Source organism: Mixophyes fleayi, chromosome 5 (genome assembly GCF_038048845.1).
Source record: "Mixophyes fleayi isolate aMixFle1 chromosome 5, aMixFle1.hap1, whole genome shotgun sequence".
NCBI classification, from domain to species: domain Eukaryota; kingdom Metazoa; phylum Chordata; class Amphibia; order Anura; family Limnodynastidae; genus Mixophyes; species Mixophyes fleayi.
The window spans coordinates 138,537,487-138,564,364 of record NC_134406.1 but is presented as its reverse complement, the minus strand read 5'-3'; the positions used below and the strand labels follow the sequence as shown (position 1 = coordinate 138,564,364).

General features: G+C 44.8%; 1 protein-coding gene across 3 annotated transcripts in view; it reads right to left on the bottom strand.

Annotated features, from left to right (window-relative positions):
- Positions 1-26,878, bottom strand: part of LOC142158671 (uncharacterized) — a 117,466-nt gene that overhangs the window by 80,544 nt on the left and 10,044 nt on the right. For 2 of the 3 annotated variants that reach the window (XM_075212873.1, XM_075212875.1), the window contains exons 3-5: positions 14,353-14,421; positions 11,274-11,295; positions 10,082-10,156 (exon numbers count right to left, since the gene is read on the bottom strand). In XM_075212873.1, the coding sequence (XP_075068974.1) occupies positions 10,082-10,156; positions 11,274-11,295; positions 14,353-14,421 (166 nt within the window). Of the gene's footprint in view, positions 1-10,081; positions 10,157-11,273; positions 11,296-14,352; positions 14,422-15,111; positions 15,226-26,878 lie in introns of all 3 variants that reach the window. The other variant, XM_075212874.1, reaches the window with a different exon arrangement.

The window sequence follows — 26,878 nt, the reverse complement described above, 5'->3', positions numbered from 1 at the left end:
CTGCACGTAGTACGCTACGCCCAAATCTTGCATCTGAGGATGCGAAGCCCTGTAACCTGTAAAACTTAGCGAATGTATGGACAGATGACCATGTGGCCGTTTTGCATAGCTGCTCCGCCGAAGCACCATGGCGCTCTGTCCATGAAGCGCCAACCGTCCTGGTAGAGTGAGCCATTAGCGAATCCCGAACAGCCAGAGATGCTCGGACATAGGCCAGTCTGATGGTGGATGTGATCCACTGAGCAATAGCCTGTTTGGACGCCGGCCAACCCCGCTTCTGCGCATTGTACAGGATAAAGAAATCCTTGGTCCTGCGGACTGCGGCTGTGCGGTCGACACAGTACCGAAGGCCCAGACCACATACAACTTCTGCAAGTCGTCCTCAGAGGTGGAAGACGGAGAGGAAGGGGAAGGAGGGGGAGGACGGAACGCTGGCAACACGATCTGCTGATTCAGGTGGAACCTGAAGACAACCTTTGGAACAAAGGAGGGTTTGGTGCAAAGAACCGCTCTATCTTTGTGAAAAACAAGGAAGGAGGAGGTGCAGCAGAGGGCTGCTAACTCCGAACTGATGAGATAGCTAAGAGGAAAAAGGTCTTCCAAGTGAGGTAGTATAGATCCGCTGTCTGAAGGGGTTCAAATGGCGGATGGCTGAGCGCCCTGCGCACCAGATTGAGGTCTCAGGGCTCTAGCGGATGAGTGAAAGGGGGCTGAACATGAAGAACCCCCTGCAGAAAAGCCTGGAACTCGCTGAGAGCCACAAGCTTCCGCTGGAAATATATAGAGAGCGCCGAGACCTGGACCTTAAGGGACCCCAGCTGGAAGTCCCTTATCTAAGCCATCCTGCAGGAAGGTCAACAGTCTAGGCAGGATAAGCCTGGAAGTATGGGAACCCTGTGACTCGCACCAAAGTATGTAAATTTTCCAGACTCTGTGATATATGGCCGAGGAGGATGATTTGCTGGCCTTGATCATAGTGTCAATAACCTGCTAGGAGAACCCTTTGGCTTTGAGGACTAGGGTCTCAATAGCCACGCCGTCAAAGCCAGACGATCTAAATCGTGACATAGAAGGGGGCCCTGAACGAGTAGATCTGGGCGCATTGGCAGGTGGAACGGAGGGTCTGTTGTCAGTTTCAGAATGTCTGAGAACCATGTCCTGCGAGGCCACTGAGGGGCTACTAGGATTGTAGGGCCCACTCCCTTTTTAGCTTTTTTAGTACACGCAAGAGCATAGGTATTAGGGGAAACGGGTATACCAGTCGGAACGGTAATGGGGTTGACATGGCATCCGTTGCGTGTGCTAGAGGATCCCGAGATTTGGAGCAGTACAGGGGGACCTGGTGATTCAGCCTGGGGGCCATGAGGTTGATCTCTGGCATGCCCCAGCGTTCTGCTAGGAGGGTAAAAACCTCCTTGCAGAGGGACCACTCACCAGGGTGAACCCTCTGCCTGCTGAGGAAGTCGGCTTCCCAATTGTCTACGCTTGGTATTTATACGGCCAAAACCTGGGGTATGTGGCGCTCCGCCCATATCATGATCTTGGCCGTTTCTTACATAGCCCACGCACTGCGAGTTCCCCCTTGGTGGTTTAGGTATGCCACGGCCGTGGCATTGTCTGATTGGATTTGAAGAGGCTTCCCTGCTAGAAACCTCTGTGCCCTTGTCAATGTCATGTGAACCGCCCTGAGTTCTAGGATATTGATTGAAAGTGTAGCTTCCTGGGGAGACCAGAGTCCCTGAAATCTTAGGGACCCCGTTACCCCTCCCCAGCCTGACAGACTCGAGTCCGTGGTCACTAAAGTCCAGAGGCTCATCTGGAGGGTCTGACCTTTGGCTAGATTCTGCGTGGACAGCCACCATGCAAGGGATAAGGGAGTGGGTTTCGACAGGCGAATAATTTGCCTGTCTAGATGTTCATGAGATCCTGACCACTTCCGGAGGATCTCTAGCTGGAGAGGGCGGGAATGGAACTAAGCGAACGCCACAGCCTCGAATACTGAAACCATGGTTCCCAGAAGCTTCATGCAGCTGAGAAGGGATACTGTTACGGGCACTAGGAGTTGCTTACCCGAGTTTCACCAGATGGAACTCTGCTAGAGAGGCGGGGTTATGGCACGCACCTCAAAGCAGGCAGAGGAATGATTGGAGCGACACAACAGCAGGAGAGTAGAGATAGTCTGAGGAAGTCAGCGACTTGCAGCTATGGTTAGAGGAAAGTCAGCGACTTGGAGCAGTAAACTGGAGGCTGAAGATAATGTAGACACGAGAAGTGGACGTGGATAGGTGATGGTAGGTAGAGGAGGAGTCAGTGGTCTGCGTACAGCAAGTTGTACCACTGCAGTGATGGGAAGAATAGTACTGGTGCAGGTAGGTAGCAGGGTAGTAGGTGGTCTGCTTTCAGCAAGTTGTACCACCGCTATGGTGAGGAGTCTGGTCCAGGTGTAGGTAGGTAATAGGAGAGTCAGTGGTCTGCGTATAGCAAGTTGTACCACCGCTGTGATAGGAGGACTTGTCCAGGTGCGGGTAGGTAGCAGGGAAGTCAGTGGTCTGCGTGCAGCAAGTTGTACCACTGCTGTGAGAAGGAATGAGGACTTGTCCAGGTGCAGGAGAGTGAAGTTGAAAGGCAAACTGTGGCTGTATGGAAACAGCGCGAGTAGAGCAATGTCTTGTGAGGCAGAGATGGAAGGCACAATGAATAGTCTGTATGGAGTAGATGCCTTGCAGAGAGGAGAAGCTGGTCACAGCAGATATGCACAATAACGCCAAGTAGTAGCGCGAGGAGATATCGTAGCTTGAGTGAAAGCTAGTCCTAAATGAATCAATGCAGTAACACAGTCTATATGGGTACTTGTACCCTGTGCAGCAAACAACAATGGATACAACTGGTATGCGAGCAATAGGCAATAGTCAATAGTCAATAGAGGATACCCAGTTGTGTAGATTCGGAATCAGCTGAGAAGTGAAGCGTTGTAGCGGTATGGGAACCGCCGCTGATTTGAGCAGGGAGCAGCGTGGAAGCTGAAGCACGAGTAGAGCTGGAAGCAGTTTGGAAACTGTACACACGAGTAGAGCTGGAAGCAGTTTGGAAACTGCACACAGGAGTAGAGCTGGAAGCAGTTTGGAAACTGCACACAGGAGTAGAGCTGGAAGCAGCTTGGAAACTGCACACAGGAGTAGAGCTGGAAGCAGCTTGGAAACTGCACACAGGAGTAGAGCTGGAAGCAGTTTGGAAACTGCACACACCTATAGAAGTTCACTGGGAGTGAGACTTCAAGATCAGGCCACTACCTAAGGCTGCAGGTGCCTTAAGTAGGGAGGGGGGATTGATCCATCAATCACATTAGTGGTCAGGTGTAGTTTGTTAAAGGGACCTGCGCATGCCCAGTGCGACAGGATGGTGGACAGCCGCGGTTCCACACAGGTGTGAGCGGGAAAGATGGAGAACCACGTACCAGAGTGGAGGCACTCACACTCCGGTGAGTGACAGATATATGTGGTTGGGCCAACAATGTGCTGGTCTTGCGCTGCAGGGCGCTGACCTTGTCCTGTGGTAGGTAGACTCTCTGGGTTACCGTGTCGAACACAAGACCCAGGAAGCGCATTCACTGAGCTGGAATGAGGGAGGATTTTGGTAAGTTTAGAATCCACCCGTGGGTTTCCAGGAACCGCATGTAGGTTCGGATATGGCAAGATAAGAGTTCTGCCGACGGAGCCTTCAAGAGGAGATCGTCCAGATAAGAGACTATTGTGACTCACTTCTGTCTCAGAATCCTTGTGGCCATGAGCTAGGTGAACACTCGTGGGGTGGAAGCTAGGCCGAAGGGCATGGCCCTGAACTGAAAGTGGGAAGCCCCTAATGCGAAGCGGAGAAGGCAGTGATGCTGGTCCCATATGGGAACATGCAGGTAGACATCCTTGATATCGATAGACGCTAGGAACTCTCCCTTCTCCATACTTGCGATGACCGTCCGAAGGGACTCCATCTTGAATATCTGGGAAATTACCTGCTTGATTAGGGACTGCAGGATTAAGATTGGTCATAAGGATCCGTCCTGCTTTGGCACTAAGAAGAGACTGGTGGCTGGGCTACGTCTACGATGTAGCCCTGCGACACGAACCCCCGTGTCCAAAAGTCTGTGGTGGCTGCCCACCACTGGCGTTGGAAGTGAAGGAGACGTGACCCCACCATGCATTCTTGGGTGTGGAGGTCATGCTGTGGGCTTATCATTTGGCCTCCAGGCTCCGCGCCTAAGCGCGCCTCTGCCATGGGTGCATATGAGAGACCTCCCGGTGAACCGCCTTGGCCCCGGGAGAAGGAGCGAAAGCGTCCCTGAGGTGGTTTGCGAGATCCCATCGGTGAGAGCGTTACTTTTACCCACCGTGGCTACCTCAATGACCTTTTCCAGCTCTGCCCAGAACGCAGTGACCCCATCAAATGGCAACATTTCTAGGGCGCTTTTAGAATCAGCATCCGTTGTCCACGAGCGTAGCCATAAGGTACGTCGGGATGCAATGATAAGTCCGCCGATCCTAGCACTGATGGGCACTGCATCCATGGCTGCCTGCACTATATAAATCAGAGGTCTCCTGGATATGTTCGGCCAAGGAAAGGAGTTCAGCGTGTGGGGTGTTGTTTTGGATGCCTGTGACTAACTGCTCCACCCATAGCTGGACAGCTTTGTTGACCCAGGCCACTGCCATGGTGGCATACAATAAAAGAGAAAGAGGAGGAGCGCTAGGTAAAATACTCAATTGGTATTTAATGGAAAAATATACACATATTTAAATGCACAATGATTATGGCCATAAACACACTCAGGTCAATAAAAACATATAATAAATCATAAATAAATCAAAAATCAAATAACTCCCTACAAGGGAATAAGCATACTTTGGGTTAAGCGTTGAGTATGCATCATATAGCTTGAACAAATAGATCTCTGATAGTATACATAATCAAATTGTATCAGCTTAAATAATCCCCCTTGTGATGAATTCATTATGTTATCAATTCCGGTAAGTATATGGGCACAGCTACGTGTGCAAAATGAGGCTGACAGTATGGTAATCAATCCACCTTTCTATGCAGATAGCATTAGGTAATTCTCGGTAAATCCAACAGAATGTGCATTCCAGTATTGAAAAAAATACCTTACAGATAAGTCCAGCCTTGTCTGAGTATCCAGCCAGTGGAATCGAATAAATGACAGGATGTTGAAATGTGTGTCCAATCCAGTCTGTAGTCCGCAAGACTGTAAGCGTTGTGTTGTGTAATAACCCTGGGGTTCACAAATGCCAAATAGTAGAGAGCATATATTCATACAGAACTGCTTAAGTTAAGGCAACTGCCATGGTGGACCTGAACATGCTACCTGATGCTATGCAAGCAGAACGGAGTGCATGATCTCACTTTTTGTCTTTGGGGTCGCTGAGAGACACTCGCTCCAGGGTGGGGATAGCCAAGGAGAAGGACAAGCGGACAACAGGAGTGTCAACCCTGGGAGGAGCCTCCCATTTAATCGAATCTTCTGCCGGGAGGGGATAAAGTGTTTTAAATCTGCCCGGCATCAAGAACTGTTTACTCGGCCTAAGCCAAGCGTCAGCTACCCTCTCCACCATCTGAGGTGATGGTGGGAAGGCCGCCACCGAGGCTTTGGTCTTTTTCAACAAGGAGAACCGCGAGGGGGCTGTGAACCCTAAGGTATGTCTGATACGCAAAATAAGATTATCTACATTATTGGATGAGGCAGAATCTAAAGTTTTAACCGAGTCCCCTTCCTGTGTATCCAGCTCTAATCCCCCCTCCACATTTGAGAAGTGATCTGAATCAGGATCGCAGCCTTTGTCTGCATCCGGAATGACTCTCCTGGCCCTGTGGGTTACCGAAAGAAGGAGCTCTTCACTCTGAGCTGATGAGAGGATGTGCCTGCATCCTATATGGGAAGTGATTGTGTGTATGCAGGAGTGGGTTCACGTACCTCTGTGGCCCGCAACATCACACTGGTGAGTTTTTCCATGGCTGAGGCTAGGGACTTGATCCAGAATGGCTCTCCCATGACTGCTGGTTCTTAAGCTGGGGCACAACGCTCCTGAGTTCTGGCCTCACAAGCGGTGCAAAGGGCATCTTGGCTTTGTTGTCCAACATATAATTTTGTGTTACACTTGGCACAAGTATAAAACACTGCAGACACCCCAGAGGATCCCTTAATTTTGGTGGTCCCCTTGTCAGACATATTTGAAAAGTATTACAGGGTTAAACAAACTGATAACACAATTCACAGATATAACTTGCAATGTCTAGGGGCAGCACAGCAAGCTTCTACACCATCTATATACTAGGTCACAAAACTTGTAAAAACACACCAATCCCTGTACAGTCTCAATAATCTGTTAGCGAACAACTTATAACAGGCTTTCAATGGCAATACAAATGGAACATTCAAAACAGAGGAACGATACCAGTCACTGGAGAGGCAGAGGAGAGGAGCGGAGCAGCTGGACGATGTGCGAGTCCCAATATGGCGATATCCGTGCAGGAACAGGAAAAGGGGGGGTTGGAAGGAAGTTCCTCCTCCGGATCCACCCCCAAAATGGCTGCCTCTCCGTGAAGCCGATCAGCGCATATAGTATGGCTGTCGGCGCCTATCGCACACACACGCTGTGCTATTGTGCCCACACAGCGTGTGCTGTCCCCTCCACTGACTGCACCGCCTCCCCATGGAGAGCGGTGCGCAGCTAGACCTCCGTTGCTCGTTGTCTATGGGGAGGGGGGCTTGCAGGCAGGTCCGTCGGCAGGGGGAGACGGATCCCTGCATCTCCCCCACGCAATATGTAGTACTGTGCCCCAGTCCCCATTTAAGGGAATTCCTACGTGGGGTACCTAGAGCCCTAATGGCCAAAATGACTAGTAACTATCCAGGCTAAAGCTCGTCTGCAGGGGATGAACTGCCGGCAAGAGGTGCAGGGAGTGAAGGAAGCCGCCAGGCTGTTCACTCCTCTGGGTCCTAGGATCAATCCCTGCGTTGCACCTTTGAAAAAATGTTTTTTTAAATAAAAACATGTCAATAATTTAAACTAGACTGGGTATAGGCAGGAGCTTATACCAAAGTGTCCTAACTTCTAAGGCACTTAAAGAAAACTGAGGTATCCATGGGAGAGGAGGGGCATAGTAGGGGAGGAGAGTAGAGATCAAAGAAGTTGATAAGTGCCTAAACTCCACACCCACTAGTATACCCCAATGTCTCACTGTGTCCCCCAATGGCAGGAAAGAGAATAACTTAAAATCTGCTACTGTGGCAATGAAGATTGCATTGTTAGTAAATTAGGCCTTTGAGCCACATTTTGCTAGAATGTGTTCGTAACAAAGCCTGCTGTTAGGTCAGCCATTTTGGATGGTGACTTTGCATTGTAATAAGTTGCATTATGAGTATATGTACTGGAATAGTGATATATAGATCAATAGTGCAATTAGGATTAAGATGGAGGTAATACAGTCAACATGTGAATTGTAATGAATACTGAGATACATACACACACATACAAGCAGATACATATATATATATATAATTAAGATATTGTACCTACACATGGATTGTCATCTATTATATGTACCATGTATAAGATTATGTTATCGAAATTATATTACAATATTGTACAAGTAAATATTCTATTTCATTCATATATATCTGCGTTGTGGTTATGAATTTATAATGTCTTGATACAGGGGATATTATATATAGAAATCGGTGCAATACAGTAAATTAGGTTTAAAAGGACTGAAGTGGGCGTGTCGTAAGAGGAAAACTGTAAATGCGTATGGTAATGTAGCAAGCGTATCCAGAGATAGAATAAGAAGATAGTGTACACTATTATGGCGTAAAATACGTGTTCTTTTACAGACTATTTGCTCTTGCTATAACTATATAGAACCTTTTGCCTGTCTTGTCCAATTGCATCCTGGGGTGTGTAGACAGCAGGCGGGGAGTGCCATTGATAAAATTGCCTTATATGCAGATGATATGCCCCTTTTTTCTGAAACATGCCAATGTTTCCCTTAATAACTGGCTGAAGTTAGTTGATGACTTGGCACATACTTTGATCTTCGAATCACCTGGACTAAATCCAATAACCAGTCTGTGGATGCATACTCGCAGACCCATTCCTTGTTGCAATGGACGACTCAGTTTAAATATTTGGGGATACAGATTTCTAATAACATGCTCTACTATTTTTCTCTTAAAATAGACCCTTGAATATATTAAGTCTAAACGCCATACTTGACGGAAACGATCACCATCTGTGATGGGCTGGGTAAATTTAATAAAAATGATTATACAGTCTAAGCTCCTTTATATGTTACAACATGCACTGGTTTATATTTCTGGGCAGGTTTTCTTCAGAATAAATATCTTTGCTCTCATCTGGGAGGACGAAAGGGCATTTATATGTTTGGATACACTTTGCAGCTCTAGGGCTTCTGGTGGTCTGGCCTTCCCTAATTATAAAGCCCATCATCTTGCAGCTCAAATAACACACTTGGAAAAATGGATCGGGAATGACCCGAGTGATACTCTGCAGATTCTTATATGGGCAGACAGGGTCCTCCAAGTTGCCGATGCAGGTTCTTCTGGGGACCAGGGTCTCTAGGGGTAAGGCCTCCCCTTCTTAGACAGGGAATTCTGGTTTGGATCCTGGTGCATGAATCTGTCGATTATGTGGACTGGGATCTGGAGACACCTCTATGGGGAAATTTAAAGATGGATGAAGTTCATGAACTGGGGACTGAATCTACCTGACTTAAATATGGAAGTTTGATCAGTTGGCCAGCTCTACTCTGATACCTACTTGAAATTCTTTGACCAATTAAAGTCATAATTTGGGCTCCTTACAGCTACGACATGCTGCCCCGCTTAAGGGTATCTAAAGATGATTGGTACCCCATAAAATGATACCATACTGTACGCTACCATTCATCCCAATATGTTACAGGGGTATTTGCTTGCTCTTAAAGCTAGCTGGGAAGACAACTTGGGTCCCCTTTATGAGAAGGACTGGAGCACTATGCTTGGCAGTGCCAGAGTTGCTACTTCATGTTTCAGGTGTTGTCAGATCCAATTATATCTGTTGCACAGAATTTACTCCTGTGTGACTACTGAGATGGCATCTCCTCTGGTCCAGTCCGGAGGTCAGGCGCTTTTGGTTTCCTTCTGTATAAGCAGTCATCCTAGTATGTGATATATTTGCACACTCTGGCCAAAGATATTATAGCTAGAAAATGGATGGCTGCTGATAACCCCACTATATTTTTGCTACTGGATTGCACTAGTGAATGAAACCATTGGCCATGAACATTATTGTTAATAGAGCCAGGAAGTCCTTCCCTAAATATTCCAAAATTTGTCTTGGTGGGTTAGGTCTCTATCTGAGGTCTATGATGACAATTACTCCTAGGCACCCGGTCTGGTCGTTCTCTCACTTTTTATCTATTTACATTGTTTATTGCTTGCAGTCTCTCTGCCCAATAATTTGACCTATTCATTTTTACATTGAATTGTATATGGTGCTCTTATTTTGTTAGTTTGATACCCTACTAATTATTATTTTTTAATTTTTTTCCATTTTGATGTGTACCCAGTTTTTCCAGACTCTTTATTTTTTTATTCTTTTTGAATTTGAAATGCTCTGTGATTTACACCAACACCACCTGCCGATGTAATGCCCTTGATTTGATATTGTATTGTTGTACCTTAGGAAAGTGGTTTGGGGGGGGGGGGGGCTCCTTTTGTATTGCATTTTCTACTTGAAAAATGCAATAAGATAGATTTGTTTAAAAAGACAAAAGAAAAAGTAACTGGCAATAATCTAATTGTTGTCCTTTTTGCAAATACACTAACCAAATAAAGACCTATCTGCTCCTATCCGACATAACCCTCCACCAAAATAAAAAGTTATCTTAGGAATAGAGCCCTTAGTAATGTTTGGTAGGAAAACCATGCACCAGAGAAAGCACACCCTGCAGAACAGCTAAGTCATTTAATCCTTAACGAAGCAGAGTAATGGTTGCCATTCCACTAACTTACCAATGAGAGGTTCTCTTCGCCAAGGGCATGCAATATAATCTTGCAAGCGGCAAAAATTTTTCCCAAATCTTGGACCTAAAAGAATACAGCAGTTAAGAATTTTAAGCACAAAGTAAAATATATAAAACATGTTTAACATCTCACTAAAAATCATCCCAAACATATGCATATTCTATTTTCAGTCCTGTAAAACAAGAAGTTTCCCACTACATTTGTTTAAAATGCAGAATAATCAAAGTTAAGAAACTGCAGTATCACACTTTATTTGCAAATAAAACTAAAATTATTCAAGACAAACAAAAGATGCACTGTAAAGGGATATATATGTTTATTAAAAGCAAATAAAGAGCTGAATTTTCCACAAAGCTTTAAAGGCTCTAGCAGTGTTAGGGCATGATCAACACTTCAAGGCAAGAGAGTGCTATTTTATGACTGGTAGATGTATAGTAAGAGATCCAATGATGACCATTTCCCCAGCTAATAAAATGGGCAATTACTTTTAAAATACATTCCAATATTCCTCAAACATGAATAAAAAAAGCATGGTTACGCCACAAGCTTGCATCATTTATAATTAGTCCTTTTATATTTGATTTTCATCTCTCATTCTGTTTTGATGGTTAATATAAATTCTTGGCAAATTCTTTCCTTTTATAATAAAATACACAGCACAGACAAAATAAGCCTATGCATCAGAGTTTTACAGTAAACAGTGAATCTCAGGAGTTTGACCTTCACTGCATGTAATGGAGTGTAAATAAGAATAATGTACCATTGAGACTCCCAAGGGAAGATTCATAACTTATAACACCAATGCAACTCCCACAGCATAACAAAAATAAGAAGCTTTTCAAGAGACGACACCTAATTTGTCAGAGACTATTCTTCTCTGAAATCAGACACATCAACGTCCACATGCTGATGTTGCACAATCACCTCCATTCTTGAAGCCTTATTTGTGGACAGGTAACTAAGTATTTAAAAAAAGCCGTTACAATGTATCATAGTGGAGGATGTTGTGATAATTCAGGAACACCCTATTACACTTATAAAAAGATGTGATGCAAAATGTAATAGTAAGAGTGTAATCACTCTGAAAATGTAAAACTTGGAAGAAATAAATTAAAACAACATTTTAAAAAGAAGCCGGTAGATCCTATGAAGTTTTCAAATAGTCACATACTTTACTTACCACTGAAAGTTTCTTCTACCCTCTTTAATTCATACCAAAAATGAAACACAAAGTTAATAACAGTAAATATATACAATAAACAAATATTGTATAGAACATGGATAATGCTGTGCATATATGAAACAATTGATAATTTTCAACTAAAAATGCAACTTGTTATTTAAAAAAAAAAGCCCTGCAAATAAAAAAAATTTAAAAAAACAAAACAAAAAAAAACCCAAAACACAACCACCTGTTTTTATATTCCTGGTCACAACTGCTAAATTCTGTGCAGAGATGCTTGGCTACTATGTATTTGACAAAATAATATATATATGTAATATCTGTTGAACATTTGAAAAGTTCTGTATCTCAGAAGAGCATACCCTTTGCCTAGTAAATGACTAAACGAGGTCACCTTGCATATAAACCCAAAATGGCTTTGAAAGAGCAATTCTTGCACACAGTATTGTGCACATACTAAGCACTATCTTCTGGTTTTGCATGTGGCTATATCAGGATCACATTGACATGCAGTTAGATGAACACAGATAGCTCAATAGTACAGAATACAAGACTGCAATCATTGTGCATCTATCATGGCTGTATTTTGTCCAGCACAAATGAAATATAGTTGTACTGAGGCATACAATTGTGCTTTTGTTTATAAATTCTAGCTTCCTCACTAGCCGCAAGCTTGGACTATAGAGTATACACTCACATCAGAGTTGTATAACATAGCGAAGCTGCAAGAAGGACAAATGGCTTTAGATGTACAGCACTCTCCTGCTGCAATCAGGAACCATCCTACATTTACTTCAACACTCACTTGTACAGGCTGGGCAACCTAAAAGAAACACATACTGCAAACAAATAAGAACAGTGCACATTCCAGAATCACAGTAGAGTTTCACAGTGGACATGGACAGAAAGGGTAATTTTCTAAAAAGAAAATATTTTAGAACCATAAAATGTGAAAGAAAATATTTTAGAACCATAACTTTTCTTTTCATCAAAAGAGCTTTAAAATATCATAATAAAACATAAAAACTGGAAACACTGCTGAGTCAAACAGCTACAGTTATTTGATAGGGTAGTTCTACCTATAAATAGTACCTCATACATCAACTGTGTTCAAGATGGAGTTATCACAGAAACAATTCTGATCATAGCGCAGCTGAGCAAGGAGGCGTGGAGTCTAACGCATCGCCGGAGTTCACCTGGGACCGACCCCCCCCCCCCCCTCCGCAAAGGAGTTTCGGCTTCGCTGCAAGAGGGTGCCCAGGTCGCGGTTCTCCAAGACAGCCACCAGCGTAGTAACAGAGTGGACAGAGCGTAGTCAATCAATTCGGGTCATAACCAAACAGGCAACAGGGTACAAAAGGAAGATCCAAAAGGATAGTCAGAGGCAGGCCAGGAATCAGGAAACAAGAACCAACGGCAAGGTACAAGGTGAAATTCAAACGGAACGTCAGAGGGAAGCCGGGCCAAAACTGGAGCAGGAACCCAATACAAACAATGTGCTGAAGCTGGGTGAAATCAATATTCTGGCACCCTAGTGGTGTCAAAGCCTCCTATAAAGCCCCCTTGGTGAGTCCCGATAGGTGGGTGGTTTGCCGGCAGTCAGAGACGCTGACCAGAAGCCGTCTGGTGTCCTGTTGCCTAGCAAGGATGACACGAGTGCGCCGCGGCTGGAAACGGGGGACTTGACAGACAGCCGCCTCTCGCATTTAATGTAAGTACGGAGGCGGCGCCTGACACACATGCTCTCTTGAGTGGTGAGAGGGAGGACCCAGATACCCATCTGTGGCTTAACTGTGGGTTTTTTAAGAACAAGTTAAGCTCCCAGGAACTGTGTTGTGGCGAAGGGTGGGTATTCATACCATTGGTCAGATCTATGTGAATGACCATTTACAAACATTTGAGCAGTTGAGGGCTGAGTTATTGATACCAAATTTTTTGCTATCTGCAACTTAGACATGCTCTTGCGGCCTAATTTGGCAAAGATATTCCAAAGATGCTAGATTCTCCTCTAAAAAACCTCCAGTGTACTGTAGGCTCATGTAAGACAATATCTGTACTTTATGCTGTATTACTGTCCCAACTGTCGCCAGAGGGGTTGGGCCCCCTTAGTGCCAAGTGGGAGACTGACCTGATGAGAACTGGAGTGTTATTGACGGCACTAGAGAGGTCACTTCAATCCTGCGGTTCGAACAGGTGCATTTCTATGTTCTGCACAGAATGTATTTGACCCCAACCCGACTGCACAAAATGGGACGATGCAGAAACTCTGCTTCCCCTAAGTGTGGCACCCTGTTGGGCACCTTGCTCTGGACGTGTTCTGTAGTGCATGCCTTTTGGAACACGGTATGGAGTTGCATCTCCTACACAATGGAAGTCGCTCCTGCCCTGTGGCCAAGGGTTTGCCTCTTTGGTTTCAAATTACAAGAGAGTCTCAACAAGCCGCTGTTTAAATACATGTTTACTTTATCCTTCCTGGCCAAAGGGATTCTTGCCAGAGGTTGGATGGCATCTAGGCCGCCCAGTGTCCACAATTGGATTGCCTTGGTCAATGATGTTTGGAAACATGAAAGAATTATGATGTATGAGAGCAGAAAGGCCATGCACAAATATCACAAGGTGTGGCATCACTGGTGCAAATCTCAGTTTGCAATCCACCCCCATCAGGATGATGATGGCGTACTAGTGTAAGATGGATCCCCTCCCAAGTCCTGTTCTCCTCCTGGCAAGGGAGATGTTTCTCGGCCCTGCTATTAGGGGTTTTATTGACAGTCCCCAAAATGTTTTATTGGTAATGCAATATTACTGTTTCACTATGTCTAAGGAGTTGCTATACATCCGCTTGCTCTCCAATGTTCTCTAGATCAATAGGTTCACATGGTACTAGCTTATGCTAGAACTTCTGCTTGCCTAGGCAAATTTAGCTACATAGGATGTTTACTGTGTGTTTTATAGGTGCTTGAAAAGGCAAATAACACTTTATTTAAAAATAAATAAATATCTAAATGTATATTTTAAAGAGTTGTTTGAAAGACTGCACCTTAAAATATGATAAAACGTTATATATACACATCATTACCTTTTTATGATCTTCTTCTCGGCAGTGAGATTGAAGGCGATCTCCATTCAAGCATGCAACTCTGCATATCTGTGAACAGGGAATGTGTTACGTATAAGTCTCCACAAAAAAAAAGTCCATTCTTGAACTTTTAATAAGTAGGATTCTCCACCATTAGATTCAAATATTGTAAGCACACTTAAATGCTCACTTAACAACATATATCACAGAAATAAAGAAATTATGATACATGTTAGTTTTATTTCCTCCAAGGACTCTATAGCAGTCATAACTAAAGGGTTAACTTCCTAATCAGCTGAGCATAGACAAGAAAGAAGAACACCTAAGGCTATATAATGTGACTTCCTTTCCTCAGTGTCTTTGAGTAACTTTTCACGCAGGGCTTTCATGGAGTCTTTCAAGAAGCCAATATTAACAGGCAACAATTTGTTTATTTCCTCTTTGCACTCCCTAGCGGCCATAACTAAGGGATGTACCCAAGTTGTACAATATTATGTACATCAATAAATCAGTGACAACTTTAAAAGCAAAAAAAAAGAAAGTGTATTATTTTTGAGTCTGAATGAACCTATTTCCATACTGAGCTTCAGCCACTGGTGTCCCATGCAGCATATAATGTTTTGTAAAAGTGTCTTGATTACAGACCATCCTGCTGCTTTACAAATCTCACTTGATGATACTTGCGCCCTTCAAGACCAATAAGCTGCCACTGTTCGTGTCGAGTGCCTTGGGCACCTGAAGACCTTTCAATTTATATACCTGTGTGATGATCTCTTGGTTCCATCTTGTAAGGGTATCTTGATTGGGCATCCTGTCATCTAGTGAATGTAGACGCTACTACTCATTTTCTGCTTTCAGCTGGTAATGTAAGTTATTGATTTTTATGTGAAAATAAGAAACTACTTTAGGCAAAATAAATTAATTTGTCCTCAATATCACTTTATGTGGAAAATAAATATCTAAAAAAAATAAAATAAAAATGGTTCTCCCTATCAATAATGCTTGTTCTTCTCCTATTTGTCTAGCAGATTGTCACGAGCCGCCGCGGCTCGCTTCCTGCACCTCCTGGCGTCCCGGCCGTCACCTCGATGACCGGGACGTCACTTCCGCCCAGCAATGTAGCACCGTGTCCCGGCAACAGGGGACAGCCGGGGGCGTGCGCAGAAATAGTTAATAGCCTGGGGGCTATTAAGGTATAATTTAATTACTAGTTGGCACCTGTGTGTTTTTTCAGAGCTAGGCTCTGATTGGTGGTTGGGAGCATTTAAGGCAGTGAGGTCTGCAGCCTTACTGCCGGTTATAGCTTCTGTGTTACAGTCTTGCTGACCTGCTCCTGCTTCCTAGTCCCTGTCCTGTGGATACTCCGTTTGATTCCCTGTGTATGACCCCCTGCTTGGATTATTGAACTCTGCCTGTTTTCTCGTGACCCTGACCTTTCTTGCCTGTACCTCGGACCTTGCTACCCCGACCTTTGGCGTGTTTACAGACTATTCCTGCTTGCAAGTGACCCCTGACCTTGGCTTGTTCTCTGGATACACTGTCTGCCATAACTCTCTGTTCCTGGGTTCTCCAAAGCCGGTACACATTTCACGACCCTCAGATTGTCTGCAGACAAGTCTGTCCCCACCACTAGGGGCAACAGTGAACACCAGACTTTTGGAGCAGACTCCGGGTTTTGTACTGGCTGGAGGGGTTCCTAACACAGATGCGATTACCACCAGAAATAAATCTTTAAGAGTAAACCATATAAGGGAAGCTTCTTGCAAAAGCATAAAGGGATGTGTTACTAATAAGTCCAGTATCAGATTAAGATCCCAAGGTGTTTTATATGGCCTAATATATGGCCGAAGGCTCATAACTGCTTGAAAGAAACATATTAATTCTTCCAAAGGCTAATCTTGTTCCAAAAGAAGACACAAAACACTGAAAATTCAAATTTCAGCATTAAGAGCTAAACTCTCGTTCAGGCCCTCTTAGAGAAAATCCAATACTTGTGACATTCTTTGCGTCACTGGACGAATAGATATTTGCTTGCACCAGCAGATAAACTTTCTCAAATTCTACATTAAATAATTCAAGAATTTAGTTTTTCTCACTTTTAATATGTCTTCAATTTCTTGATTACATACTCCTTTGATCCTGAGCAATGTCTGCTCAATTTCCACTTCATAAAAGGAGATTGTACTAGGGTTTGGGTGTAACACTGATCCCTGGCACTGGAGATCTGAAAGTAATAGTAGAGGCCATGGTGGCTCTAAAATATGTTGCATGATATGGCAAACCATTGTCACCAAGGCCTAAAAGGAAGAATTGCTATCACCTGTACTGCTACTGTCCTTCCTGATCTTTCTCTGGATTCTTGGGATGAGTGGAAATGAAGGGAATATGCATCCTAGATAAAAATTCCAAGGTCTTGTTACAGCATCTATCCCCTCTCCTCAGAGATCTTTGTGAAAGGAAAAGACAACAACTCAGTTTGGTTTTTTGACCAGTCACCATTAAATCTATTTGTGGTAGGCCAAACATTTGTATCATTAGCCAAAACACCTCTTCTTTCAGACACCAGTCTCCTGGGTGAATCTGAGAACAGCTGAGATAATCTGCCATAATGTTGATTTTGCTAACTACATGACCAGCTGTCACGGGCACTAGGAGTCTTTGCCCAGGATATCACGAGATGATGGACTTACCAGAGTAATATAGTTGGTACTATGGTTCTCTGGTAGCAGGGTGACAACGGAACAGGAGAAACAGCGGATGGTGAGAGAATGCTCGAGGAAAGTCTATGACTAGCAGCAACTGGTAATGAGTAGATGAATGTACACGAGGAACCAGATGGACAAGGAAACGTGAGGAAAGTCAGTGGTCTGCGTATAGCAAGTTGTACCACTGCTTATGTGAGAGGATACTTGAAACTAGTGTCACAGGGAACAGGAGTCAGTGGTCTGCGTCAGCAAGTTGTACCACTGCTATATATATGTGAGGAGGGGCACGAGGAGATGAATGTAAAGCAGAGTATACTTGATCCCACGACGATATCCACAATACAACGATAACTGACAAGCACTGCTTGAAGTATACAAAGTCCCAATAGCTATCCAGGCAATAGGAAACAAAGTCAATGGTAACAATAGCTTCAGTGGATAGGAGATTCCGGAGAAGAACACAACTCAGTCCAGATGGATATGCAATACAAAAGCAAAGTCAATGGAAAGTATGCATACCGCGGTTCAGGAGAGCAGGCTGTCAGAGAGACGTGCAGGGATACCTGAACGGCTGAAGGCTGGCAGGAGGAGAGACCACTGGAGGGTGGAAGCGGTAATCAGGTTGGTGCAGCGCACGGCAGGTATTCCAGAATCAACTAAGCAATACTCAGGAAGCAGTAGTAAGTGGAACTGGAAACATGAAGAACACGGGATAGTTGAGGCTGTCTGGTATCCAGTAGTAGTGGTGGAGGCAGCGGAGAGAAAGCACGCTGAACACGGGAGAGTAGAGGCGGTCTAGAACCCTGTAGTAGTAACGGAGGCAGCGGAGAGCTGACACGATAAACCCAGGAGAGTTGAGACGATCAGGAACTCTGTAGTAGTCACGGAGGCAGCGGATAGGAATCAGCTGAGTGCAGGCACGATGAACACAGGAGAGTTGAAACGAACAGGAGTCCGGTAGTAATAGCAGATAGGAATCAGCTGAGTGCAGGCACGATGAACACAGGAGAGTTGAAGTGGTCTGGAAACCACAATAGCAGTAAACAGGAATCAGCAGGAGCTGAATACACGAGGAACACAGGAACACCTTCAAAGGCTCATGGGAAATGAGACTCCAAGATCAGGCAACCAGGTAATGATTACAGGTGGTTTAAATAGGGAGGGTTGCCTGATCATCCAATCAATTAAAAGCAACAGGTACTGAAGTTTTGATAAGGGCTGCACATGCGCAGACCCTCAGGATGGCGGACGGCCACGGTTCCTGAACACAGGAGAAATGGCACTCACAGTCCAGTGAGTGACACCAGCTGAAAGAGACTATGCCGTTTTCTGCCCATGTCATGATTAACGATAACTGTACTTCGGTACCACCCTGCTTGCTTAGGAATGTCATCACTGTTTGGTTGTCAGATAATACTTTGAGATGTGCCTGGTGTAAGAAAAATTGAAAATGAATAAATTGCCTTCCAAGCTGTTCTGATTTCTAGAATATTTATATGCAGGTTTTTTTCATCTTGACACCAGGTACCCTGTACCATATTGGAGTTCAAATCCAGCATTTAGTGGTGGAATCTGTTGTCATTCTGGTTCCGACATAGGTGTCTCTTGGATTCTCCTTCTTCTCTGAGCAAACTGATGGTGTTGGGATGCTACTGAAATATGACTCATGACAGATACTAGGGACCGCTTCCAACTACAATGGGAGACGGACCTGGCAGAGTACATACACCTGTAAGATTGACATCTTCAAATGGACAGCGCGTTGCTCAATCAATGTTTGCATCAAATAAAATGCATGTAAACTACTCCACAGGTGATACTATGATCCCTCTAGACTACATAGCATATACCCACAGGTAAGTCCTGCCTGTTGAACGAAGTACGACCACTCTGGCACTTTTCTGCATGTATGGTGGAGCTTTCCCAAGCTACATCCATTCTGGATTGCTGTCCTTACTTCCACTTCTGCTATCCTAGGTGTCTACCCCCCCAAGCTCCCCCCACCCCCCCCAAGCATGTGATCCCTTCCTCTACCTGTCCCTAATCTCCCCTCCCACACCCATAGATTGTGGCTTCCTGGAAGAGAAATAAAGAATCCCACACCACCGACACTCCATTCGATCGGCCGGGTGGAACATCTCACTAGCATACTGAGAAGCTCCTTTGTCTACTTTCACAAAGTGTGGACCTCTTATTATAATCAGCCACTGTCCCACTACTTTCTGCTCTCAACACAAGCAGATATACCCAACATCTTCTGCACCCTATCTCTCACGTGTATATCACTTTCCTGTACTTTTCTAACTTTCTATTGTTTCCCTTCTAACAGTCTCTTTCCCAATACCTACTTTCCCTACTCCAACCCCCTTCTTTTATTCCTCTTTCTTCCTCTCTTACCCCCCCCTTCTATCTCGCTGATAAGTTATACAATGTACACGCTGCTGATTATATGCAGAATACAGCTATCATTGTATGAGCACTCCGAGGGCACATCCATTGAGAACTCTGTATGAAGCTCCACAAACAGCTACGTGTTCTCTGTGTTTATACATGACCATTCCTGGATCCTCATTGTATTGTTACCTTATTTTATATGCGATGTTACCAATAAACATTAATTACCAAAAAAGGAATACCCTTTTTCCTAGTTACCATGGTTCTCAATAGAATTCCTCTGTTAATTTTATCTTGGGTATGCATATACAATTCTAAGAGCTCTTGAATCAGAAGTTTATGCTATCCAAGACTTTACTGCAGTTCCTGCTGAAACATTCAATCTTTTAAAATACTTTTCCATCTTCCTATCTATATGTTCATCATAGGAGCCTTCATCCTCCAATGGAATGGTAGGTTTCATTAAGAGGTAAGCTACCACAGCATTCATTTTTGGAACTATATCCCACTTTTCTGCTTCGTTATCTGAAAAGGGATACATCCTTTCAATACTTTCAGGGTTTAACTGACATCTTTCTGGATGTCCCCATTCCTTTTTAATAAGATGTTAACGTTATGTAAAAAAAATACACTCATGTTTATGGTGACTTTCCTAAAATAAAGCACGCTGTAAAGTTGATATAGTTGGTAAAGCCTGAATTTCCATTACTTTAGGAATTATTTTCAGTAGTACCTCTAAAAAAAAAAAAAAAAAGAAAACTCTCTCTCATTACAAAAGCTGCAGAGTCCCTTATTAATGGGGCTTACATAAACTCAATGGTTTTCAGCCTCTTTGGGAGCAAGCTCCGGATTCATCCTCCTAGCGTTACAATACAATGGACAGGAGCTGCAGATTTGAATTTGGAACCTATGTTTAAACTGGAAATCCTTATCTGATACTTACACTACAGAATTGGCGTCAAAGTTGGCACCATATGGCCCCACTTTGCTCCGATCAACAGAGACTACAGCTGTCCCAGGGGAACTACCCCCTGCCCTGGGAAGCAAACTAACGTGACTTGAACCCAATGACTTCGGGATCCCTCTAGACATACATGTAAATCCTATATAATAAAATAAAAACAAACACACAAGCTCTGCCTACTCAGCTGCGAAGACATTGAGGAAGAGAGCAAGTCACATTATATAGCATCAGGTGTTTTCTTTCCAGTCTATGCTCAGCTGAGTAGGAGATTAGCCAATCAGTTATGGCTGCCAAGGAGGCCAAAGATGAAAAACATTTCAATAAGTAAAAAATATATTTGTGTTTCTTTAACCAATTTTACTTTTAGCTTCCTCATCTTTCTCAACATTATTATAGGAGTATGCAAGTGTCAGAGTAGGGTATTACAATCAATTAAGTTATTGGTGGTTAGTGTGAGTTTGTCTCCATGCATCCACAATCTACCGCTGTGAGGATAGAAAGGGAACACCAATTTAACCAAACATTAAACGACAAGGGCTTCTTTTTACAGCGACAGACACTGGAGACTGACTGCTACAACAGTTCAACTCCGCCAGGCAAGCAATGATGTCTAAAGCTAGCACATGACTGCAATAAGCACGCTGATATAATGAACTGAAGGGTACTATCTCATCTCTGGTATCAGACATTAAAACATGTCCATCTGACCAGAAACGTGTCCAAGGGAAGCGCATATATGTTTAAGTCAAGCTACACTGTACTTCGCTTGTGGCTCCAGGCGCATGGAAAGAAAATTCAGTAATGGGTACTGAAAGCAATAAAAACAGATTGCAGTGCCTATTGCTGAACTTTCCAATACTTTCAAACCAATGGTGAGTGAGATGAGGAGGCAGAAGGGTATAGGAAAATTACTTAAAAAAAAAAAAAACCTCATAGGAAAATAAACTTATTTGCACTCATTATCTTTTCTGGCTTAATGTTAAAGTAAAAAAATTTAAAAAAAGAATGCCAAATTAATTCACATATTTTCGGAAAATAAGAAAAATAATGAAATATAATAATGAAACATGTTTTTTAATCCATAATTCTGAATTATGGAATATTAATAACACATATGCAATTATAAATTAATATTTCAGAAGAACATTTTGCAAAACAAAATCCTACAAATCTAATTCTTGCCTAAAGCTGCATTTTATGATAGGTAACAGACAGGAATTCACACATCTCTCAACCACACTGGAAGTAAATGTGACAGCTCTCAACTAGACTTGTACAGCAAAGAAACCGGTGTTATTTAGTTTCCTGTGAACATCCATTTGATACCACAATAAGAGGCATCAAAAAGGCGTTATTTAGGAGGGACTCTTGGATCGGCGCCAAACACGACACGGACCGCCAAACCGGCCGACGGGGAGAGTGGCCTGCCCAGTCCTTGACCTCAGGGCCCTCTACCGAGACCTGCTGGGGGCCTACTAAGAGGAAACCCAGCTGAAACCTGCTTCCATCTCAGCGGTTCCCCGCGGACCCCGGTCTGGCACCCTCCGCGAATAACAGTTCCTAGCAGGCCCAGTGGTGACACGTGCATACCACATCCTTTGGAGGGGACAAAGACAAGCCAGCCACTGCACCCTTACCTGGGTCTGGGGAAGCCCAGTGGTCTGCCTGCTGCACCCGCGGTCCGAGGCCCCTCATTGTAGATCCTCAGTATCGCCGACGCTTCTTTGCCCTCACTTCCGATCCGGCTTCCAACTTCTGGTCGGCGCCGCTGCCTAGCTCCTAATGAAGATGTCTGCCTGTTATACACGCTGAAGGGGGATTATATTGCCGGCAAGAGCACTCGCGACAACAGCCTACCTGGACCCTGGAACAGCCCACATTGCACACCTATTCATCCGTGCCCTGGTTCGGTGGAACGCTCACTGTGACCCTACACAGGTCAGTACTGCAGCCCTCGTCTGTTAAAACATCTGAAGCAGGACCCCTGGTCGGCGTCTGTGCTCCGGACGCAGAGGGCATCTGGAGAAGCGGTAGCACTGTGTGTGGGCGCTTCCTGCTAGGTGGCCTGACCCGCTTGCAAACTACCAGATCACCACCCTCGTTGTGGAGAGATCCCACTGCTGGCACCTGCAACGCCTAAGCAGACGGCACCACGCAACCTTTTACTTGCACCGCTGTTTCATATGCCATCACGGGCCACCTGCAACTGCCACACTCCATGTCACAACCCAAGCAGGTCAGTGCAACAGCCCCTGTTACACCTTCAGTTGTATAGCATTAGGCCGGGCATCTTTTCTGAGACCCTCTGTGGTATCTCCAACTACAGGTGTTCAGAGTTTTAGTGGCTCCAGCTTCCCACAATTTGTAAAAGCAAAAGGGCTCCAGTAATTGAATGGTTAACAACATCAGCCAGAAGCAGCTTTCTGCTGACCCTTTTATACGGTGAGAAGATTTGCTGCCCTCTGCTGGCCTTCCTGGATATTACAGCTTAAATTACTATCTAACTCTAAACAGATAGTTTGTGCTTATCTCTTATACTTTGTCTGTCATCCCCGACCACCTATCCGGAGGCAAAGTTCATAAAATCTGCAATCCACAAACGAAGCTATTACAACTTAACGTATGCACTTTGCAGGACCAAGCTGATAGTTTGGCTCCCCTACCCCCTGTGCTCTCTCACAAATCATTCTTACCTGACAACTTTCTCAAATAGTATGCACTAGTCACAACTTGTGGGGGCATCAACTTGCTACTTTCAGAACATTAACCTTCAACTAAACTAATAGCTGCCCGGCGATGACGTCCAGGGTGAAAAAAAACTCCCGCAATGGATTCCTCTGGCTTCTTTAACAGAAACAAAAAACAAACAAAATCACAGTCGACCCCAGCGGCTCAGGGGCGGCCGGATTCCTCACAAAGTCCCGATATACCAGGAGAAGACGAAATTCCCTTGGCGACAAGACTCTTAATCAATTCCCTGGTTCAGGAAATCAAGACCACATTTCACACCGAGCTACGCCAAGCGATCTCTGATTTCCGCAAAGAAATTGCCGAACTGGGTGACCGCACGAACACCCTGGAGGCCTAAACGGACGAGATCTGTAAATCTGTCGCAAACAACACACAAGCAATTTCCTCCTTACGCACGGATGTTACATCCCTGACAGAGAAATGTGAGGATATGGAGAATAGAGCCCGCAGGAACAACATTCGGCTAAAAAACATTCCTGAAACAGTAGATATGTCAGCCCTTCCTGGTTTCTTTAAAACTATTCTACCAGAAGCTACGGATGCAGACCTCCTTCTAGATAGAGCACACAGGTCGCTGCGCCCTAGATCTGATCCAGGCCAACAACCAAGTGATGTCATCCTTCGTATGCATTATTATCACATCAAAGAAAAAATCATGCAAGCTGCGAGGAATCAGGACTCCATCCAATACCTTGGAAACAACATCCAGCTATTCGCAGACCTGGCTCCCCTCACTATACAGAAGCGTCGGGACCTGAAGGAAATCATGAAGACCTTGGCTACCGCTATCGCTGGCGTTTCCCCTTCTGGCTCCAAGTGTTTACGGAATCCAGACCTCTCTTCGCAAAGACTCCTGCAGAAGGTGCCCTAATACTGGAAAAGCTAGGGTTACCTCCTAGTGGAACACCTTCTCCGGTCGCAACGGCATCTCAGCAGGCCCCGCGAAATTCTCCACGAGCTAAATGGGACACCGCCTGACATGCCCAGGGACCTGACGCGGAAAATCCTGGACTATTGAACTTCTCTATGGATATCCTGTTCAGGACTGGTAAAAGATCAATGGACATAACTTTGAACTTCAGCGACTTGTCCCCTGAGGGCACCAAATGTTGTCTCTTATTTCTCCTTCTCCCTGCTGTCCCCTCCCCTCATTCTCTCTGCAGGTATGAACGCCATATCAAGGAGATCTCAATATAAGTTGATTCCGGCTGCCCTGCAGGGAGAAGAATCGATTGCTGATCTGCCATCTTCGTGCCTCCTGTCGCTGAGGGACTTCGTCGCTTCAAGAATGCAGTTTAGTCGTTCTCGTTTGATGTATGCTCACGGACTATCCTGCAATGGTGATGTGTACTTGTTTCCAAATTCTCTGCACTTGTAGTGTTTTCATAGTTCACCAGTCTAATGTTATACTGCTATTATTATTGATATCTAGTATAGTTTTGTACTAGACCAGTTAGTGGTTTGTCTTACAGGTTGATGTTTCAAAAACCAAATTTAAACTATTTTTGTTGATGCCCCCACACGCTTACACCCACTCCTCGAACTTCATCCCAGCTCGGGCCTTCCCTGCCTGTGCCCCCCCCCCCCTCCCCTCCCTACTGTTGCTGCGCCTTGTAGCAACACATACCTACCTACCTCTCCGAAGTCTAGCAAACATAGGCCAGCCACTCTATGTCCGGCCCTCCCTTCTTCTCCCTGACTGGTTGCAGACGGCTTAAACTTGACCTTGTACCTTGCCCCTAACCTTTTCCAACTTTATTCACGCTCTCATGCCTTTCCCGCTAAAATGTGTACTCGTCGCGATCCATAGAGGGTCGGGATGCGGGGGAGCCCCTTGGTAAAGCAGACTAGACCATCTCCTACAGCATGTCTCTTAAGTTACTGACAGTCAACGTTAAGGGGCTGAACACACCCCAGAAAACGTACTACACTTCTGGCCGCCCTTAAAAAAGTCACATGCAGATATAGTTTTCCTGCAAGAAACCCACCTAACCTAACCTCATGCAACATTCCGAGGAAAGCTCTTCTCGCAGACTTTTTTCGCCTCGGCTGCTTCCAAGCATCGAGGCGTGGCCATCCTGATTAGATGGTCTAATCACCACTGGTGGTGTGCCGGTCGATCACAGATCCGGAGGGTCGTTATCTTATGCTTATAGGCACTTTGGGCCAGCTCCCGGTCACCCTGGTATGCTGCTATGCCCCAAACACCGCTCAAACCTCCTTTCTCCAAAGACTTTTCAACCGTATACATAAACATGCCGAAGGCCATTTGCTTATGGAAGGCGACTTTAACATGATTCTAGATCCCTCTCTAGACAGATCACCATTGCCCACACCTTCATCTCAATCCCAGGCACACTCTGCACGGCAGGCTGCTAGATTCGCCTCATTATTAAAGGAGAATTCTCTTCTGGATGCTTGGTGGGTGGTTAATGGCACCGATAGAGGTTATACTTTTTACTCTCACCCCCATAATGTATACACTCGAATAGATGACTTCCTAGTTGACGCTAAACTAGCCACCAAGCTTCGCGGAGCTGAGGTTCACCCGTTCACCTGGACAGACCACATGGGTATCTCTTTTCAGTTAGACATAGGAAATCTCACCAAGCTAAGTCCAAACTGGCGGTTGGATAATTCTCTTTTGCTGAATCCTGCGACATGCCTAGAGATTGCAGAGGCCCTCACTGTATTCTTTAATCTAAATGAAACCCCTGAAGTATCTTTGTCCATGATCTGGGAGGCGCATAAAGCCACAATTCGTGGACGCCTTATTAGCATAGCTTCATCCCGACATAAGGAAGAGCGAGATCAGATATCCACGCTGGAAGCTCGTCTCCTCTCCCTACTCACCCAGCATCAAGGTTCACTAGACCAGTCGCATCTGAGAGAGTTGACGATAGTGAGGGGCCAGCTCAATGCGGTACTATCCAAAAAAACAGCCCGTACCCTCAAATGGACTCAGCACCTCTTTTACGAGAAAGGTGACAAAGCGGACTCCCTGCTAGCCCGGAAACTCCGTCAGAGGCGCACACGTAACGCAATCATGTCTATCAAGAGCGCTCAAGGGCAGTCAACATATAACCCAAACGCTATACTGAAGGAATTTCAGACATACTACTCTTCACTATACAACTTGAATGCCTCAAATCCAGCACCTCCTGACTTGGATAGGAAAATAAATGCCTACTTGCGTTCGTGTAAACTCCTGCAACTATCTGAATCGGAAACTGAATTTCTCAGTTCTGATATTACAAACAAGGAAACTATTATAGCCTTATGTAGTATGAAGATAGCCTCTGCCCCGGGGCCAGATGGCTTCCCTGCTAAATATTATAAGAAATTTGCAGGGATCCTCAGTCCAAAGCAGACTGCCTGGTTTAATTCTATATTCAATGGGGCTCCCTTTGACCTGGCCACGACCCGAGCCCGGATTACCATTATACCGAGGGAGGGTAGAGACCCTTCTCTCTGTAGTAGCTATCGCCCCATATCCTTACTTAACGTAGACTTGAAAATATATGCTAAAGTTCTTGCAAATAAAGTTAATTGTATCCTCCCGAAATTAGTACACCCCGATCAGGTTGGATTTGTCCCAGGCCGGCAGGCAACAGACAACACCAGACGGACTATAGACCTCATCCAGCATATTAATGAGCGTAAGCTACCCTCCCTCCTTTTATCTCTCAACGCTGAAAAGGCATTTGACCGC